The 20,426-nt window shown below is 36.1% G+C and overlaps 1 protein-coding gene across 8 annotated transcripts in view; it reads left to right on the top strand.

Moving 5' to 3' along the window:
• LOC121853589 (spermine oxidase-like) overlaps nucleotides 1-20,426 on the top strand; it is a 95,761-nt gene that overhangs the window by 7,070 nt on the left and 68,265 nt on the right. For 7 of the 8 annotated variants that reach the window (XR_006086363.1, XM_042347839.1, XM_042347848.1 and 4 more), the window contains exons 2-8: nucleotides 4,912-5,086; nucleotides 6,872-6,988; nucleotides 7,721-7,874; nucleotides 10,327-10,525; nucleotides 12,973-13,197; nucleotides 15,054-15,179; nucleotides 17,597-17,790. Coding sequence is in view for 7 of the 8 variants with exons in the window: in XM_042347839.1 (XP_042203773.1) it covers nucleotides 4,930-5,086; nucleotides 6,872-6,988; nucleotides 7,721-7,874; nucleotides 10,327-10,525; nucleotides 12,973-13,197; nucleotides 15,054-15,179; nucleotides 17,597-17,790 (1,172 nt within the window). In the remaining variant the exon portion in view is untranslated. The remainder of the gene's footprint in view (nucleotides 1-4,911; nucleotides 5,087-6,871; nucleotides 6,989-7,720; nucleotides 7,875-10,326; nucleotides 10,526-12,972; nucleotides 13,198-15,053; nucleotides 15,180-17,596; nucleotides 17,791-20,426) is intronic. The other variant, XM_042347865.1, reaches the window with a different exon arrangement.

Below are 20,426 nucleotides of genomic sequence, written 5' to 3'. Positions count from 1 at the left end.
AGGATCTTCAATTTGGTTAACGAACAAAACTTTGATTAACGAAATCCTTACGAAAAACACGTACTTTTGTGAGCATCAGCTGATGGGCTAGTCTGCCAATTCTGTAATCTGTTCTATGTTTACATTCGTTTCCAGTTGAGTAAATATCAAGAAAGTTGTGCTCATAAATATTTTTGCATTTTTTTTTATTGAAATTATTAGTCATATTAAAATTTAGTTAACATATTGATAATATGTGCAGTACAGGGAACTAGTTTTTTGTGCGCCCATCAGTCGCTTGACTAACCCATCAGGCGTCAGTTTGGCTTTGTTTACAGTGGAGTGAACATCGATTTTGTTGGTGTCTTGAATATTTTTGCATTTTTACATTAAAATTTTTTTAACATATTGATGATATATAGCACAGTGCAGTGTTGATTTAAATAAAATAATCTTGAATTACACCTAGTGAACTTAAAATTTTATTGGTGAAATTACTGCATCAAGCATGGGTCCCCTGAAAGGTGATTTATCCTCCATCCCCACATCCTTCTCTTCTCCCTTCTCCTCCACCCCAACTTCTGTTTTAGTCTTGGGGCTGAGATGGAAGACATCCTCATGGTAATTTGGTTCCGAATGTGAGGATTATAGTTTTGCTAAATATTATTTGGCTTTCAGGACTGAGTGGGTTTCGAGACCTTTCTGTGTTCTGAAATCTTAAATAGTTTGGGGAAGTAATTCTGGTCTTAATAAAATGTAAGATTTTCTGGTGTTGGTTTGGGAATAACAACATTGAATAGAAGAGATGGATTAGATCTCTCTTGTCTAGTGGGTGGCTATTAGATAAACACGGTAGCTAAATAAAGGATGTCATCTGGTATGTTTCTTTTCATATGTACTGTATTAGGAATTTCCTAGCCTTCAGTTTAGGGGAAAGCCCATCACTAATTCAGGGTCCTTGTGGGGAGAAAGTGCCTCTGAGAATCTTCACTGAACATTCAGGAAAGTGGTAGAGACACTAAGATTCATTTGTGTACTGCAGTGTATTATGGACCCATCTTTAAAAGCAGGTAAAGTAACACTGTACTGTATATGAAGAGTGATTCAGGCTTTAGCACAAGCTGATTTTTACTAAACAAGGTGAGTTCAATATTATCTTTCAAGCACAATTTTTATTTGGTAGTTCTTCATTGTACCCAAGGAATGAGAGAACTGAAATTCCTTGATTGTCCTAGGGAGATCCACTCTCTGTCTGAAGGAAAGTGTCTTGCAAGAGTATGAGGAAATACAGTGTGAGGTGACTTTGTGAATCTTTCCAGCCCTAGTATAGATTTAGGGACTCCATTTAAGTAACTCCTGGATTTGAGAATAATACTTAGGCTTAGGAAAGAAAGTTAGTTTCCTATAAAGATTTGTTTTTATACAATGATTGGGTTTCATTCCTGTCATTGTGATTCAATAAAATTTTGTATGAGGATGATAGAAGTATGTATTATTTAATGTCTATGTTACTGGTTATGGAGCCAAGGTTTAAATACAAAAATCCAATTCTAAAAGAAACGGGAAAGATTTTTTAACTGACTTTTCTGCTTTTGTGATTAGTTGTCTTGAATTGAATGTATGATATGTACAGTCACGTTCAAGATTCTTCGAACAGTACTGAAGACAGCTGGCAACTCGAGGCCGTTTGTTTACTATACTACGTAGTAAAAATTATGAATGAATGTAAAAGTGATCGGTGATTGGTTACTTAGTTCCCCGTTGCTTAATTAATGGTTGGGCTTTGTTGTTTCGCATTATATTATGCCTTTCTGCGAGTATATACTGTTAATTTGATTTTAAAATGGATAGAGCAATGAGCCATCCTATATGAATTTATATTTAGATAAATAAACATAAGTAAAAATCGGTAAGTATGTTAAAGAACATCATGCATCAGGCACAGCTGTGTGCAGGCTGTTTATGAGGTTGCCTGTTTGTCATTAATTTATACTAATAGTGTCTTCAAACGTTTAATCCCTTTTGGGTAATTAATCGAGTTGTATCTAGCCGATGCTAAACAAAACTTCTTTCTAAAGACGCTGATTTCTTGCAACACAAACTGCTGTTTTACTTCCCTGTGTGCGCATGTGGAGTGTGTGTGTGTGTGTGTGTGCATGCATGCATGCATGTGGAGTGTGTGTGTGTGTGTGTGTGCATGCATGTGGAGTGTGTGTGTGTGTGTGTGTGTCAGTCTGTGTCTATTTAATAATGACGTTGTTCAATTGAGTGTGATGGTAATTAATCTTACGAACCATCCGTCTGATGGTGTGAATTAGTACTGTAGCATATGCCTAATACTTTTACAAGCCATTATCTAGCAATATCATTGTCATTCCAAGACTATGAATAATGCAAGCAGCAAATGGCATTTCTTTCGTTGAGTTATTTTGCCCCAATCCTTGTTTCTGACTTGCGTCGATTATGTCACGTTTAGTCTGGTGTCTTTAAAAAAAAATATTAAATTTTTTCCAAAAATGTGTATGATGTATTATAAAATTTGTATCTTATTTATTTATTTATTCGTTTATTTTTTTATAAATGCATAATAAATATAAATATAACACTGACGTTATTGGCGGGAAGGTGGGGGAGACAGAGGTGTTGTCAGTGCTAACTACCATTCCACTCCCTCAATTGTAGAAGGACCCTGCCAACATGGAATACCACATGCAGCTTTAGTATCAGTCCGCCAATACATTAATCGGTTCTAGGGCTTAAATTCCTAACTATTTTAATAAATATCAAGAAGTTTATACTATTCAATAATTTTAAAAGTTTAATATTCAATTGTTTAGTCATTTTAATAATTATTGAACATAATTGAAGGTAAAGTGACTAGTTTAAAGCGCAGCATCCAGCCTCTTAACACAGCAAACAGGCGTTAGTCTCTCTGTTTTCACTGGAGGTAACATCTTGCTTGAGACTCTCTTCAACTAAACGCTTTTTTTCTGTTTCCAAGCAAATTATTGGTCATTTTGAAATATATTTTACATATTGACAATATATAATGCAGTACAGTGTTGATTTAAAGAAAATAATCTTGAAATACACCAAGAGAACTAAAATTTTATGGGTGAAATGGTGCCATGGGGTGACTTCTCTTCCACCCCAATGCCTTCTCTTCTTCCTTCTCCTCCACCCCCATTGTAATTCCCATCATCATCATCATCATCCAGGAGCCTTCTACATACACACCTCAAAGTAAGTGAACTTTTCTACCATTTTTGTTGAATTTAGGAAATTTTCGGTGAGCTGGAACCAATTACCCAAAAACCCATTGAAACAATGGTTTCGGTTAACAAACTTTTCGGTTAACGAACCACCTTCTGGAACGGATTGAGTTAGTTAACCGAGGGGTCACTGTGTGTATATATATATATATACTATATATATATATATATATATATATATATATATATATATATATATATATATATATATATATATATATATATATATATATATATATATATATATATATATATATATATATATATATATATATATATATGTCAGATTCATGTGGATAATGTCACTGTTTACTGCCATGCAGGACAGAGGTTCGTATACAAAGAAAGAAAGAAATATACATCATATTCATGAGCAGTATATATAGGTCAGTGGTTCACATACATTAGACGTCATATTCTAATTGAAGACAAATCAGTGTGGGCTAGCAAATTTGGGATAAACAGCAAGAATGTCCTCAAGCACCCCCGATTCAATGTAGTAATTACAAAGGTCAACCACGGAAAAAAATGAGAGAGGGAGACGGAGACAAAGAAACAACTGTATAACGACACAATTCCTACAATATGTAATGGTCCGATCACAGCTGTCCGATCCGGCTCTTGAAGGCACCTAACCTAACTTAACCTAACCTAACCTAACCTAACCTAACGTCAGCGTTATATTTATATTGATTATGCATTTATAAAAAATAAACGAATAAATAAATGAATAAGATACAAATTTATAATACACTACACATTTTTGGAAAAAATTGAATATATTTTTTTAAGGACACCAGACTAAACGTGACGTAATCCACAAAAGTCAGAAACAAGGATGGGGGGGGGAAAAAGAGTCACTCAGAAAGAAATGCCATTTGCTGCTTGCATTATTCATAGTCTTGGAATGACAATGATATTGCTAGATAATGGCTTGTAAAAGTATTAGGCATATGCTACAGTACTAATTCACACCATCAGACGGATGGTTCGTAAGATTAATTACCATCACCCTCAATTGAACAACGTCATTATTAAATAGACACAGACTGACACACACACACTCCACATGCACACACACACACACACACACACACACTCCACATACACACACACTCCACATGCACTCACACACACACACACACAGGGAAGTAAAACAGCAGTTTGTGTTGCAAGAAATCAGCGTCTTTAGAAAGAAGTTTTGTTTAGCATCGGCTAGATACAACTCGATTAATTACCCAAAAGGGATTAAACGTTTGAAGACAATATTAGTATAAATTAATGATAAACAGGCAACCTCATAAACAGCCTGCACACAGCTGTGCCTGATGCATGATGTTCTTTAACATACTTACCGATTTTTACTTATGTTTATTTATCTAAATATAAATTCATATAGGATGGCTCATTGCTCTATCCATTTTAAAATCAAATTAACAGTATATACTCGCAGAAAGGCATAATATAATGCGAAACAACAAAGCCCAACCATTAATTAAGCAACGGGGAACTGAGTAACCAATCACCGATCACTTTTACATTCATTCATAATTTTTCCTACGTAGTATAGTAAACAAACGGCCTCGAGTTGCCAGCTGTCTCCAGCAGTGTTCGAAGAATCTTGAACGTGACTGTACATGAAATCTTTTCTTTATTTCAGGAATAAAGCAGAGTTAAGATGGTTAGCATTCCGCATAAAGTGCGTGTATGCATAGTAGGAGCCGGTGTATCAGGACTTGGGGCAGCACAGAGGTTAATTAAGTGTGGAATAGTTGACCTGGTTATTCTCGAAGCACAAGATAGAGTTGGTGGTAGAGTTCACACTGTAGAATATGGTGGGTATCTACGAAGTAATTACTGGTGTACTTTTCATTACCTGTACTGTACTTTCCTGTATATGTAGTGAACATTGAATAATGTAAGATTTATTCATGTGGTACAGTCAGACCATAAATTATTTTTACCCCTGGGCTTGATGGATTTAAAAATAAACGCCACCTCTCCTGTTGTCTCGTTAGGTTGGTAAGCTTGATTGTTACGTCATTTCCTTTTTCTTGTTTTTCAATATATTCAAATCATATTTTTAAACATACCCCAGAACAATATACTGTATTGAGTTCAACTCCAAACAGGGCAAATTCCACTTTTAAAAGTTAAAAAAAAAAAAAGATTTTTTTTCAAAGGGTTTTTTTTATTATAAATTATCAGGAGTGAAGTTTTTCTTTGTAATAAGGTTTGTTATGCTTGTGAACAATAATAAAGTCAATGACATAGTAAACTCCTGTTATGACCTGGCCACTCACTATGAAGACTTCTGTTATGACCTGGCCACTCACTATGAAGACTTCTGAAACAATGGGCAAGGAGCGACTTAATTGAGGTGTACAGTATAAGCATCTCAAGGGGCACTACTCAGTTGAGTGTCCTTACTTGGAGCTGGCAGACGCTCGCCCCACAAGGGGTCACAGCTCAAGATTGAAGAAGCCGCAAGTCCAGAAAACTGTGAGGGCAAACTTTTTCGGAGTGAGGGTTGTGAACTCTTGGAACAATCTACCAGAAAGTGATGTGACGGCACTGAGTGTGAGCTCTTTCAATACAAGACTTGACCAACACTGGAGCAGGTTCAGGTACATTCAGGAGTCGGTGCATGCCCAGTACTTGCCAACAGTGTGTGACAGAGACTTGACCGACCGCCCAAACGGCTAACGAGCCGATCAATGGTAAAGAGGATAAAAGTAAAAGTAATAACAAGAGCAGCTGTAATAACCTTTCAATCTTGGTCTTGGCAATTGTTAACTTGTTAGGCAGGTAGGCAACTAAAGATGCACAATATTGTCATCAGCTCCCTGTAGTTTAATTTTGATGACAGTACAATACAGTCCAGTCCAGTACAGTATTTTCATTTCACTTCGTGTCACAATAATCACACTAATATGTAATGCTTATTTATTTAAACATTCACTAAAATTTAATATTTGTTGTTTCGTAATATCACCGAGTCAAAATGACAAAACATTAACACTGCTGATATAATAATAAACAAGCATTGAAATAATAGTTCTTCATATTACCATAATAAATTAACAAGTCCACAGTGTTTTCAGGACATGCTTTTACTTTTTTACATTTGATATGCATTCTTCAATTTACATTAAACTTTGCTATTTTAGGATTATACAGAAAAAAAATTATCATCATTATATCAAGTGACAGCAATAGTGTCACTGGTAGCACCACACATTCCCATATAAGGAGAGCAGGGCTACCCATGTGAAGCCAGATGCGAGAGCTTTGTACAAAAAATTTTCTGGTTCGTCATACTGTATTGCTTGACACCAAAGGGATAAAAGTACAATAATTTATGGTCTGACTGTACATAATCCTAAGATTGTTCTTATTCCTAATAGTACATTATGAATTATAATACTTGTGCATCATTGGAAACTTAGTGAATATAAGGAGACTAACAGAGTTTTTTAAATTTTAGAGACTACATTCATATTAAATACTGTACGTAACAAATATGGTATGAAGCCTTTTATTGCTTCTTGCTGCTCATAAAAATTAATTTTAGATTCATCAGCTAGAAATAAGGTTTTCTGAGAAACTTTTTATTTCAGGGGAACATCACCTAGAGATGGGGGCTCAGTGGATCCATGGTGAAGAGGGCAATGTAGTATATGACTTTGCCTCAGAGAATGACCTGATTGATGATGAACTATCCTTAATTCAAACAGGTATGGGTTTAATGGTTATGAGATGTACCTTATTTACATAATGCCATCCCACTAGAGGTGGCCATGTTGGGGGAAGGAGGCCAGTGGCCTGTGTATGATTCCACCACTTTTTTTGATAATTTTGTCTAGGGCTGTTTTGAAGCCCTGTTTTGAATCACCTTTCGTGATTCCAGAGTTTGGGCTAGTAGACCGTTTCATAGGTCTACCAGCCTCTGTATGAAGAAGTATTTCCTTATGCTCATTCTGCATGATAACTGGGCGAGCTTATGGTAGTTATGTTCACTCACGTTGGTGGTGCATGACATTACAAAGAAGTGGCTGTGGTTCACGTTTTCCACTCTTTTCAGGGTTTTAAATATTTGAATGAGATCTGTCTTATTGTACCTTGTCTGAAGGGTTGTCATTCCTAAGGCCCTCAGTCTACTTGGTGTCAGTTGAGTGAGAGCCCCTAAAGCCTGACTGGTAGCTGTTCAAATATTATACTCCCTGAGATATGTTTCCACCTGAACGTACACTGTTCTTTATAGAATTTTAGATACAATACACAGTATACTGACTGGCCGGGTCCTTTCTGCACGGTAAGTCACATGCGGTGGAGAGGGGGAATGGTCGACTTGGGAGAAAAGTGGTCTGATACTTTGGTATGGTACTGTATAAATAATTCTCCTGAAAACAAAATTGATCAGATTGTTAGACAATGCAATAACAAACCTAATCGCATGTTTATTGCAGGTACGGGAAACACGATCTTTGTGAGGCATAATGGTGAAATAGTGCCCGAGGAAGTGCAAGAAGAGTTCTCCCTGGTTACAGCTAACCTTTCTGAAAGTTCAGAAAAGGATTTTCATACTTACCCACATTCTAGTGGACAGTACTTTACAGAAAAGTGAGTGTTGAAGTGTTCTAAGTATAAACATTTAGAAAATAAATTATTCATCAGGCTTTACTTGCAGTAACTCTTTCTCTTTACTTCAGTTATTTTGGTGCAAATAAGAAATTTACCTTTTCAGAAAGGAAGTAGATATTGGTGTAAACTCTATAATGTGGCTCGCCTTGAAAACCAGCTAACCACTGGCAGATTCAACTAACTAGCACCAAAATGAAATAATAATAATAAAATTAAAGAATCCTAGAAATTCAGCTAGATTCGGAAGTTTGAATACAGTACCATGCACAACTGGGATGAGCTGTCATTTATTGCTATGATAAATAATACTAAAGTTGATATGTAACATGCAATAAAATAGCACATATTTTATGTAAAAAAGAAATACAGTAGTTCTTTCCACACTCAAACTATCCTCTGGGCAATATGACACAGTTCAGGCAGTCAACAGGTGACTCATGGACTTGTAGCTGATGGCGTGACATTACATTGGGAGGGAGCGCGGCCAAGCAGTTTTAGCCCAATAACCCATGCCTCAACACATTCACTTCCCATAAATACACACACCCATGTTCTCATTTTTTTATTTAAGTTTGTAATATATTCTCTTTATTTCTAAGCCACATTAAAGTATTGCAATGATTTTTCAACAACTTTTATAACAATAAACGCTGTGGCTGGGCTGGTGAGTCAGCAACGTAGTTATCGCCCACCGCCTCCATACACGTACAGTTCCCACACATACTCTTCATTTTTCTTATTTTACAAATTAGTTTTATTTTATATTTTCTTTATTTCTAGACCGCATCATTTATATAGAGTGGAATAAATGTTAAAGAACGATTTTCCGAGACGCCTTGACTGCCACAAAATAATCTATTTATAATTACTGTGCAAATAAAATTATTTTCTGAATGGTCATACTGTACAGTAGTTCAAAAGTAAATACAGTAGAAGTCCAAAAATCCGGACTGCTTGGGGATTGGGTTGGTCCGGATTTTCGGATTTTCCGGATTCTCAGGCAGTACTTTTAAAATTCAAATTTAAGGAGGAATAAAGAAGAGATGAACAGGTACATTTTGATAGTTTATTCATTAGCAAATATAGCATGCTTCATTTATCAAAACGAGCAGTTTTAATGAAAAAGCTGTGAATTCTAGAATTTTATTCTTTGCCATTTTTATATCATAAATTGAATACTTTCCAATGTCGTATGTTTCCATTAGAACAGTATTGCTCACACCACGTTCTAGTTTCTTAATTATTTTAAGTTTGTCACTCAATTTCAACGTGTTCTTCTTTCTCTTCACACAACGAAGTTTATCTACTTGAGGAGCCATTATTATGGGCTTGTACAGTACTCTGTAAATGGAAAGAGTAGGACTCAAAATATTGTTATATTATAATGGTATTCTATTCATACTGTGCTTGATATAATGCATTCACGGAAATGTAATATTTTTGCTGAAATGACAAACGTATTACAGTGGAAAGTTTGTTTACAGGTTCAGAGGAAGGAACATCTTGTGTGAGACTCTTCAACATTAACGCTTCTTTTCTGTGTTTCCAGTCAAATTATTGGTAATTTTGAAATATATTTTACATATTGATAATATATACCGTAGCGCAGTGCAGTATTGATTTAAAGAAAATAATCTTGAATTACACCAAGTGAACTAAAATTTTATCGGTAAAATGGCGGCATGGGGTGACTTCTCTTCCACCCCAATGCCTTCTCTTCTTCCTTCTCCTCCACCCCCATTCTAATTCCCATAATCATCATCATCAACCAGGAGCCTTCTACATACACACCTCAAAGTAAGTGTACTTTACTGCATTTATTTTTCGTTTGTATGTAATTTTCGGTGAGCTGGAACCAATTACCCAAAACCCATTGAAACAATGGTTTCGGCTAACGAATTTTTCGGTTAACCAGCAACCTTCTGGAACGAATTTTGCTCGTTAACCGAGGGGCCACTGTATTGACAAAAGCGGCAATTGTATCAACACAAGAATTGCTTTTGCCATTATTATGATAGAGTACCCAATCAGAAAGTCAGGCAACCAGCAAGGGCTAGATCCCATGCATCCTGGATTATTGAGGTTGCATCTGTAACACAGAAAACTTATAAGGATATTGTTACTCTGTAGCTTTCATGGTATGGGATTATAGAAATTATTGATGTGATATTAATTGAAGTGAAGTTGCATGCTTATAAAAGTAGAGTTTTATGAAGGAGTAAGAGATGTCATGGCTAACTTTTAGAGGGAATTCTCCTTTGATCACTTGCTGAATAATGGGAAAGGGTTTACTGTAGTAATCATAAGACAATTACAATAAAATTTGTTGATTCTTAGTAACAACTTTATGGTAAAGCTTACCAGGAAATAAAAATTTGAGTTTTAATATGTGATCCACCAATTAGATTCTGTACATTACAGTTTTCCACAGATTCAAGACAGAGAACAAATGGGGAACCCTTGGAGAAGAGCTCCTGAATTGGTATGGACGTTTTCAGAATTGCATTGATGGCTCTGACAGTTGGTTTGATATATCAGCAAAGGAACAGAACAATTACAAGGAATGTCCTGGAAATATTTCTGTCAACTGGAAACAAAAGGGATACAAAAACTTACTTCTACATTTACAGGTGCTAGAAAATGTGAATTACAGTACAGTACCGTGGTTTTTATCTTGTCAGTGGAGTAAAACAATGTATGGTACTGTACTGTACAGTTAAATGTATGGTACTGTACTGCACAGTTAAACAATGTATGGTACTGTACTGTACAGTTAAATGTATGGTACTGTACTGCACAGTTAAACAATGTATGGTACTGTACTGTACAGTTAAATGTATGGTACTGTACAGTTAAATGTATAATACTGTACTGTACAGTTAAATGTATGGTACTGTACTGTACAGTTAAACAATGTATGGTACTGTACTGTACAGTTAAACTATGTATGGTACTGTACAGTTAATGTACTGTAATGTACAGTTAATCTTCTGTAATGCACAGTCGGCAAAAAAAAAGTTTCTAAACCCCATGGTTCAGTGGCACCGAAACTGAGCACTAACCAGATACATTGATGTATCAGATTGGTTGGTACCATTGAGTACTGTATCATATGTAATTATAGTCAGCCATTGAGGAGCAGGCCTGCCAGGACAGGATAACCACAAAAATATGTTGTAAGTCTTTGCCTGATGTTTCAGATTGTTGCACATAGCGGGGTAGATACTTTATTTTACTGACTATGTAGATAATGAGCAATCTACTTTTTCCTTGTTTTCTATGTTATTCATTCATTCATTGTACTGTAGTTAAAATTCTGTAGTATGTCTAATATTATTGGATCTTCCATAATAGGATATTTAATGAGTTAGCTGTGCATGTAAATACAGTAAGTCCTCATTTAATGTTGTCCCAGAGAACGTTGTTTTGTTATAACGTCACTATTTAGATACCCATGATTCCGACAACTTCCCGACCGATTCGTTATAACGTTGTCACCCAACACGGACTACTTTGTGTGGCGCATCACCCTCTCTTATCTTGGCGCGCTACACTCTAACGCAGATTGTCACAGCGTCCCCAGTCTTTGTTAGCCTTCCATAGTGTATGTGCTTGCTTAAGTGTTTTTGTTATAAATACTGTACTGTAACCATTCGAACTGGTTTCCAAGCGCCCATCAAGTGTTAGTGTTGTGAAGAAGCAACGCAAGACAATTAGCCTTGTTACGAAAATGGATGTGGAACTCAAGTTTGAGTGGGAAGGGGAGCCCCCCTCCGGGTCTCTGTAACTCACCACCCTCCTCCTCCTCCACCCTCCTCCTCCTCCACCCTCCTCCTCCTACCCACCACACACTTGCTCCACCTCTGCCCATCAGTGAGTGCAATACAAAATGATTTAGTTTATCTTTTTGGATGTATAATATATATTTTCTATAAAAATTTAATTGATTTTATGAATTTAATGGGACAAAGGGAGGCTGGGGAACATAACTAGCGTATTTTATCTATTTCTTATGGGGAAAATGTATTCCGTTAATGTTGTTTCCGTTAACGTCGTGTTTTCCAAGAACTTAACCATGACGTTAAGCGAGGACTTGCCTTAATCCTTTTGTAAGATGGTAGTTTTCTTAATGCTTACGGTGGTCTTTGTTGAGTAATCTGTAAAACCTAGCACCATTAAACACCTTTTAGAGCTTACTATTATCAGAAAACTTGTAGAGTTTAGTGGCATGAAAAATTTTCATGTGGATAATGCTATTTCTTCAAGCTGCTATTCAAGTCATTTGAATGAAGCTTCTGAAGCTTTTATGAGGAAAATTCAACATTTGACCAGCGAGGTGTCCATATTACAAATTAAAACTCTGTCACCTCCATGTATCATGATCTATCTCTATCTTACAAAGGTTTCTAACTCCAATCCCCCTTTGTTCTTGCTAATGGAGACAGGCAACAATGTCTGTGTTTTCCTGATGGGTAATGCAAGAAGATAAGTACTCTACTGTATTACTAACACTATTATATCCAGATACATTATTATTACTTGGCTTCAGTTCTTACCACACAGACTATAAAGAATTTAGATTATTTAATAATAAAAGTGAAGAGTGTTTTACTTATGTAGGTAGTTTACCAGTTTATTACCTATTCCATTACAGTTCATCATTATCTTTGTTTTATGACCATTTTCCATGTTTGTGTGGGTTACCCTTGATTACCAAAAGACAGTCTGTATCTTAGGTCTGTACTGTACTGTACATCCAGGATATATTCTTGACGGGTGACCTTCTTTTTTCCTTTCCTAAACTGGCTTAAAAACTTATGGCAATTGAGGTTTGTTTGAAGCAATAGCATTATCCACATAGATGATGATTCGTGTTACTACAGTAAATAGTACAGTATAAGTTTTCTAGTAATGTTAGGCTCGACCAGGAATGTTTGGTGGTGGAAGATCTTACAGGTCACCCATTTCATCTGCATGGTATAAAACCGATTTTTACATTAACTGTTTATGCATAGTATTTTTGTTGCAATGCCTGTTATTTTTTTTAAAACTCATTATTTTTTTCTCCAAATTCCAGGAGACTGTACCATCATCTTGCTTGTTCCTAAATTCCCCCGTCAAATCCATTGATTGGGGGATATGTACCTCGGCCTCTACATCTGGTTGTAAAGTTACCTTAACATCGGATCAGGTCATTCAGGCTGACCATATCATCTTCACCCCTTCTCTTGGCTTTCTGAAGGCTATGGCAAAGGAGGTCTTTAATCCTCCATTACCTAGGACAAAAGTGGATGCTATTCAAGTGAGTTTTGTTGTTTTCATTGCAGGGTTTAAAGTTACTTTGAAAATTCATGTTACTTGGTTGGATTTGGTTGGTATTGTAAGTTTTACTGTGATACTTGAATGCTAGAAATTTGGAATGCTTGGAACGAAAAGGCTTTTGATTTATCTACTCATGGAACCCCTGTATGTACTGTATAGTACAGTGATATCACCATTAGTCGGAACAGTTGCTGCAGAGCTCTTCCGGGATGAGGGATTTATTGATAATGAAAACTCCCCAACCAGAAAAATCCCACATCCACGGAATTTTTCCGGGTACCGTACGTATTGGGAAAAGTTACGAGAGTCTAAACTAGGCATCTTGCACGGACAGACGCTAGCTCACATTGCCGGAATGTTTCTGGGTGCTAATTTTTCAGAGTAAGAGTCTAAACTATGCATCTCATCATTTCATCTCGCAAGGAAAACACACTACCATTACATTTAGACGGCAGGCACGAGTGAAAATATTTACGACTAGCATAAAAGGTGTATAAACTTTTATTCGCGGCATTAATTCTAATTTTGTTAGAGAAATGATTTGATACCATAATATTCCTAAATAAATTCTCTTCAAGACTGTTCCAATAAAAGATCCTTAAATATAATGGGGCTTAGATATCTTTTATGAAAAACTTTAAAAATGTTGGTACTGGAGTCAATAAAATAATTTCTAATTAAGTTAGAAACACCTTTTACCCAAATCATTCTGAATAGTTAAACTAAAAGTTTGGTTCAATAAATATTTAAAAAAAAATAAAAATCTATATGATACAGGCCATCAAATGAAGGTATTTTTGATGCCCCAGGAAATGTATTTATGGTTATTGAGAAAGTGTACAGGGGTCCCTGGTTTACGGACAAGTTCTATTATCATTTATATCGGGTATTTGTAGATTTAAAAGTAAATGTTTCAGGTATGACATTAATAGATAATTATGCTTGTAAGAGTTCAGAAATGGTTACTGCTTAGCTCTTGTAGAGTTGGGTGTCTGCAGTATGGATGTTAATCGTCTCAGGTTATCATCATCAGTACAATAGTTTTAATTCCAGTTTTTATATTTACAATAATATTTTTTAATTAATTATAAATAATACAGCATTATGTTCAAGTAAGCAATAACATAATTTTAATTCTAGAGTTGGATTAGGTTGAATTTAGCCTACTGGAGACAGCAACTGGGGGATTTATTAGCTTACCGGAGACTGCCACTTCACATACAGGATACAGGCCGCTTGCTATAATTTGTATTTTTGGAACTAATTTATAATTTTTTTGGAATTATTCAAATTTTCATATATTATATAGAATTAATGCATAATGTAGCATTGGTAATTTATTTATAAGCAGTTAATTCTGTGTTATACTTATATTAAAATATATTTGTAATCTGTCTTGCTTTTGTTATATAAACCAGTATTTCTTTGAGAAAAAATATTGAAGTTTTTAGTACTTATTTTTACCAGTTTATTCATAATATTCAGGCAATTTTAATGGCATATACAAAAAGATTATCACAACCACTTACGAAATAATAAAAAAATGGTGAAAATATCACTTTCATAGACTTATCGTGAATGAATCTGAAATCATAGGCGGTGCTCAGAGGGTTAAGGCTGAAGTTCCCAGGCATGAAAATTATGGCCCTGAAGCGTGGGTTTTTGACTCCCGAAACATTCTGGTTGTACAGACTTGCTCGATTGAGGCTTGATTTGGAAATGGAATCATCGGGATTACTTTTTTCCATTATGTATCTCATCCTGTCAAAACCATACTACCTAACCATATGTTCCTCTTTTTTCCAGATACAGTATATAAATAATTTTCTGTTCCAGGGCTTAGGCTTTGGTGTAGTGGATAAGGTGTACATAAAGTTTCCTCATCGATGGTGGGATGAAAGTTGTGATGGCTTCAGCTTCTTACACGACCTTAAAGAAGTACCAGATAGCATAACTAAAGAGGTAGTGTATCCCTGAGCTGTTTAATATTTACCCCTTCAAGTGTATCCCTGAGCTGTTTAATATTTACCCCTTCAAGTGTATCCCTGAGCTGTTTAATATTTACCCCTTCAAGTGTATCCCTGAGCTGTTTAATATTTACCTCTTCAAGTGTATCCCTGAGCTGTTTAATATTTACCCCTTCAAGTGTATCCCTGAGCTGTTTAATATTTACCCCTTCAAGTGTATCCCTGAGCTGTTTAATATTTACCCCTTCAAGTGTATCCCTGAGCTGTTTAATATTTACCCCTTCAAGTGTATCCCTGAGCTGTTTAATATTTACCCCTTCAAGTGTATCCCTGAGCTTGTTTAATATTTACCCTTCTGTGAGCTGTCCCTGAGCTGTTTAATATTTATTAGAGTGTGCCCCTTCAAGTGTATCCCTGAGCTGTTTAATATTTACCCCTTCAAGTGTATCCCTGAGCTGTTTAATATTTACCCCTTCAAGTGTATCCCTGAGCTGTTTAATATTTACCCTTCAAGTGTTGTATTCCCTGAGCTGTTGTGTTTAATAGTCCCTTCAAGTGTATCCCTGAGCTGTTTAATATTTACCCTTCAAGTGTATCCTGAGCTGTTTAATATTTACCCCTTCAAGTGTATCCCTGAGCTGTTTAATATTTACTCTTAGTATCTGAGCTGTTTAAATATTTACCCTTCAAGTGTATCCCTGAGCTGTTTAATATTTACCCTTCAAGTGTATCCCTGAGCTGTTTAATATTTACCCCTTCAAGTGTATCCCTGAGCTGTTTAATATTTACCCCTTCAAGTGTATCCCTGAGCTGTTTAATATTTACCCCTTCAAGTGTATCCCTGAGCTGTTTAATATTTACCTCTTCAAGTGTATCCCTGAGCCGTTTAATATTTACCTCTTCAAGTGTATCCCTGAGCTGTTTAATATTTACCCCTTCAAGTGTATCCCTGAGCTGTTTAATATTTACCCCTTCAAGTGTATCCCTGAGCTGTTTAATATTTACCCCTTCAAGTGTATCCCTGAGCTGTTTAATATTTATCCCTTCAAGTGTATCCCTGAGCTGTTTAATATTTACCTCTTCATTCAATCCTTTCAATAACTCATGAATCTCTTATTCCTTGTGGATGTATTTTATATGAATTTTTTATCCTTTCATTGTAAAGACAGAAATAATGTGGATTTAATAAAATTTTGTTTTGATAGGAGATGGACAGATGCATTGTGTTAGAAAATCCATTGAAGTTAGTCAATCTTGGCATCTCACATATTGTTTCCTAGTACTTTACATGCTACTGTTGTTATTTTTTGAGTGGTGATTTTCCATTTTGATTGACTCATATGCTAATCCCCAGTCATTAAGGGAAACTTTTGTTCATCCATATTTCTGCTGAACAAGATTTTTTTAGGGTATTTTAGGTCTTATTACATGGCTCTCAAAACACTCTGGGATGAAAATGTCAGGGCCAAGGTTTTTATGAGCAGGAGTTTAGATAGTTTGGTTATTTAAAACACTTGAGTGATTTGGGGTTTAATTGGGGTCTGGTTATAATCCACTTCCAAAATTCTCATTCTTCCCTTCTCTATTCTGACCTAGTTTGATTTCTGAACCTTGTATACAACACAGTCCTGCTCATCATTGTTACTTTTACTCTCTCTGCCATTGATCGGCTCATTAGCTGCTTGGGCAGTCGGTCATGTCTCTGTTACACTGTTGTTTAGTATTGGACATGTACTGGCTCAAGAATGTATCTGTCTGTGCCAGTGTTGGTCAAATCTGCCCTTGAATGAGCTCACATTTAGTGCCGTCACAACATTGGCAGATGTTCCAAGAGTTTACATTTCTCACTCCAAACAAAGTTTGCCCTGACAATGTTCTGAACTAGTGGCAGGCATCCTCCTCTAGCTCCAGGCGCATTTTTTGGTAACGATTTAGAGCCCAGTTTGCACGTCACCATCATGAGGGACAAAAAGAACTCCTCATCTACTTACAATTGCTATTGTTTAAGGGTTAATGCACACCTTGATAACTATTTGGCTAAATGTGACTCCTCCTTTTACACCAATTAATATGCACTAACACAAGTGATATGTGATAAGGCAAGCCAAGTTGAGTGGTGGTGGACTGTGGAAAAATTTCCTGTTTAGTTCAGCTCTCCACCAGCACAATTCTGAGTGAGTGAACTAAGGTAGGGATGGACTGAGTCGGCAGCAATATACTGCCATGTACGTGTAAACCTCATCCCAGTAAAAATGAAACTTTGGTGGTAAAATGTAAACCACTTAATGCAGATCCAGTACCTGTGAGGTCTGTATAAATAAGGGACAACCTGTGTAATATTGTACAGTAGTAAAGGATGCACACTGGTCAGTGGTTAAAAACATGTGATTTGCTAATTTAAATTTTCAACAGAATTGGGAGTATGGAGTACTGGGTTTTTATGAGGTCTTCAAGCATCCAGATATGATGTGTGGTTGGCTGACTGGTCCTGCAGCTTTAATGATGGAACAAACTCCCAAGGAAGAGGTAGCAAAGCGTTGTGCAGCCATGTTACGAGAACGTCTGTCACACAAGTTTAAAGTGCCAGATGTGATTTGGTGCACAAGGTGAGATTCACTTTGTTAATGTGTTTATTATCTTTATTGAATCTGATGGAAGAAAATTGTTTAGAATTAAAGAAGATAAAAAATTTCCTTATGAATTATAAAGTACAGTACAAGTGACATGTTTCATGCTGGCACGGTATACGCAAACTTTAGAGGCTTATACTGGGTGCATTGAATGACTGAGTGGTTGTACAGTAATTTGATTTGACATGTATAGTTGGCAAAATATTTTCTCGGACAGCTTGGCCCAACAGATTTCAGAATGAGCACTACCGGGTATGGCTTTTATCAGAATGGTTGGTTTGCCTGGTTTTGAAGTGACTCAATATTTTGTAATATATGTAGCATGTTTTTAGTACAGTATAGTCTCATTTTACGCGGATTTTTTATACACCGTTGGTCATATACGCGGCACCTGTCTAGACGCGCCAATTATTAGTTACCGTATATCTCGGCGTATAAGACGGAATTTGAACCTTAAAAAATCAGCCCAAAGATAGGGGGTCGTCTTAATCACCAGGTATAAAATTCTTACCTCTTAATTATTGTGGTTTAGCGTGTCAAGAGTGGAGATGGAAACATCGTAAACCACTCGCAAGGTCCTACCACTAATTATTTTATACTGAAACTTACGTTTGGGAAGCTGGATTAAAATTAAGATTACCAGTATATTAAAATAATAAAAATGTATTATAAACCTGTCTAACATACCGTAAAAGAACAATATACCCTGGTAATAAACACAGCTGCTATTATCACCCCCCCCATTTGCCAGTGACAAGAAAGGGAAAGTGACTTGACTGTGACCGCCTGTGGCTATTTTTAGCCGTCTTGTGTTCGAGGTGGTCAGTAATGCATATCTGTATATTTACTGATCATAATACTTATCTCCTATAAATAATTAATTTAAAATATATTTTTTTAAAAAGAATATTCAGTAAATGGCTGCGTTAATTCTTGAAACTACCGACAGTGGTAAATTTAGGATGAGCATGATGAACACGAAGTCACGTCATCAGATTCGGAGTTTCTTCCTTAATGTTCACCATAAATGTATCAGGTCAACTTCACCTACCGGGTATAGCCTCCCTTTTTCGCGAAACAAGTTTATAAATTAAAGAAAATACTTGCAGTGTGTTTAATATATTACAGTATGTTATAAATAAATAAACAAACAAATAAATCGGTAAATCTATTTCAAGTAAATGGAAATATTTTACTCACACCGACATTAGTTCCAGTTAAATAACAAGACGCTTAAGTGAGTCACTAGTGTTTACACTACTGTACACCAGCTGGTAAAATTTGATGCCAATATTTTAAATAACCAACCATAAATAAATGCAAAAAGGAAAAAAAGATCAAAGGTGAGAAACATTATATTGTATGTATGTTGTGTTGTCAAAGGAAGAGAAACAATTGAAACTCTGCAATTGTGTGTAAATGAGGCAGAAAGATAGATCAGCAACCTAAGACTTGGTCACAATTTTTGTGATGCCATATGGAAGTAGGATCTACCATTAGACAATACTGTACATTATGCTTCCAATATCTTCCCAGGCGGTAGTATCTCCCTGTTTGGTAGCTGCCTAAAATTTTTAGTAATATTACTTTGATACAACATGATAAATTAGACAAACAATGAAAATAAACAAACAAAAGTTATTTACCAAGACCTTCTCTCTGAGAACAGAGGGATGGAGGGGGAGGGGAGATAAGACGGTTATTTATAGCCCGTCTTTGTGTAGGAAGTCGACCACACTATAAATAATTCATTTAAAATTTATATTTTTTACATAGAATATTCAGTACATGACTGCGATTATAAAATATTGTGTGTATATATATATTGTGTGTGTGTGTGTGTGCGTGTGCGTGTGCGTGTGCGTGCGTGCGTGATAAATGTATTTAGTAAGTATGTACAGTAATCATTTTCACTCAAATCCTAATGAAACACTATTGAATTAGAATACTGTAGCTGGTGTAAACAGTCGGAACAGTCCCACCACCGATTGTCTCGTGAAGCAAGCTTATAAATTAAAGAAAATGCTTGCAGTGTGTTTAATATATTACAGTATGTTATAAATAAATAAATAAACAAATAAATCGGTAAATCCATTTCAAGTAAATGAAACAATTAAAATAGAGACCGGGCCGACCCCCAAACTCCACTTTATCAGACACAATACCTACGTTGTAGTAAAAATAACTTCTTAATTTTATGATTGTATGCACACACAATTAATAATTAAGAGAAATATCAATAATATTAGGTTTTTTAACACTTACATTAGTAGAAAAGATGGCTGGGCACACGGGGATGGGGGGTTGGTTCCGAGGCAGAGGGCAGATTATTGGCCCTCGCCTGTATCACTTGTGTCAATTGTATCACTGTCCACCACAGAGGCTTGCAGGGCCTCTTTGTCAAACCCCTCAAAGTCCATATAAGTCCATATCCTCACTATCATTATCACTATCACTGACTTGGGCCGGCTGTGGTGGGTGGCGGGTGAAGAACTCGGTAATGTTTTGATGACTGGGCGACCTTGTGTGCACCCTGCTCGCGCCGCTCTCTGCGTAAAAGGGTACACACACCGCGAAAAGTGAGCATTCTGTGTTTGGCAGGGTACCGCGTA

This window comes from Homarus americanus, unplaced genomic scaffold, assembly GCF_018991925.1.
Source record: "Homarus americanus isolate GMGI-L3 unplaced genomic scaffold, GMGI_Hamer_2.0 scaffold50564, whole genome shotgun sequence".
Classification (NCBI taxonomy): domain Eukaryota; kingdom Metazoa; phylum Arthropoda; class Malacostraca; order Decapoda; family Nephropidae; genus Homarus; species Homarus americanus.
Note: the sequence above shows the minus strand (reverse complement) of the source record. Positions and strands in the feature narration are given on the sequence as shown.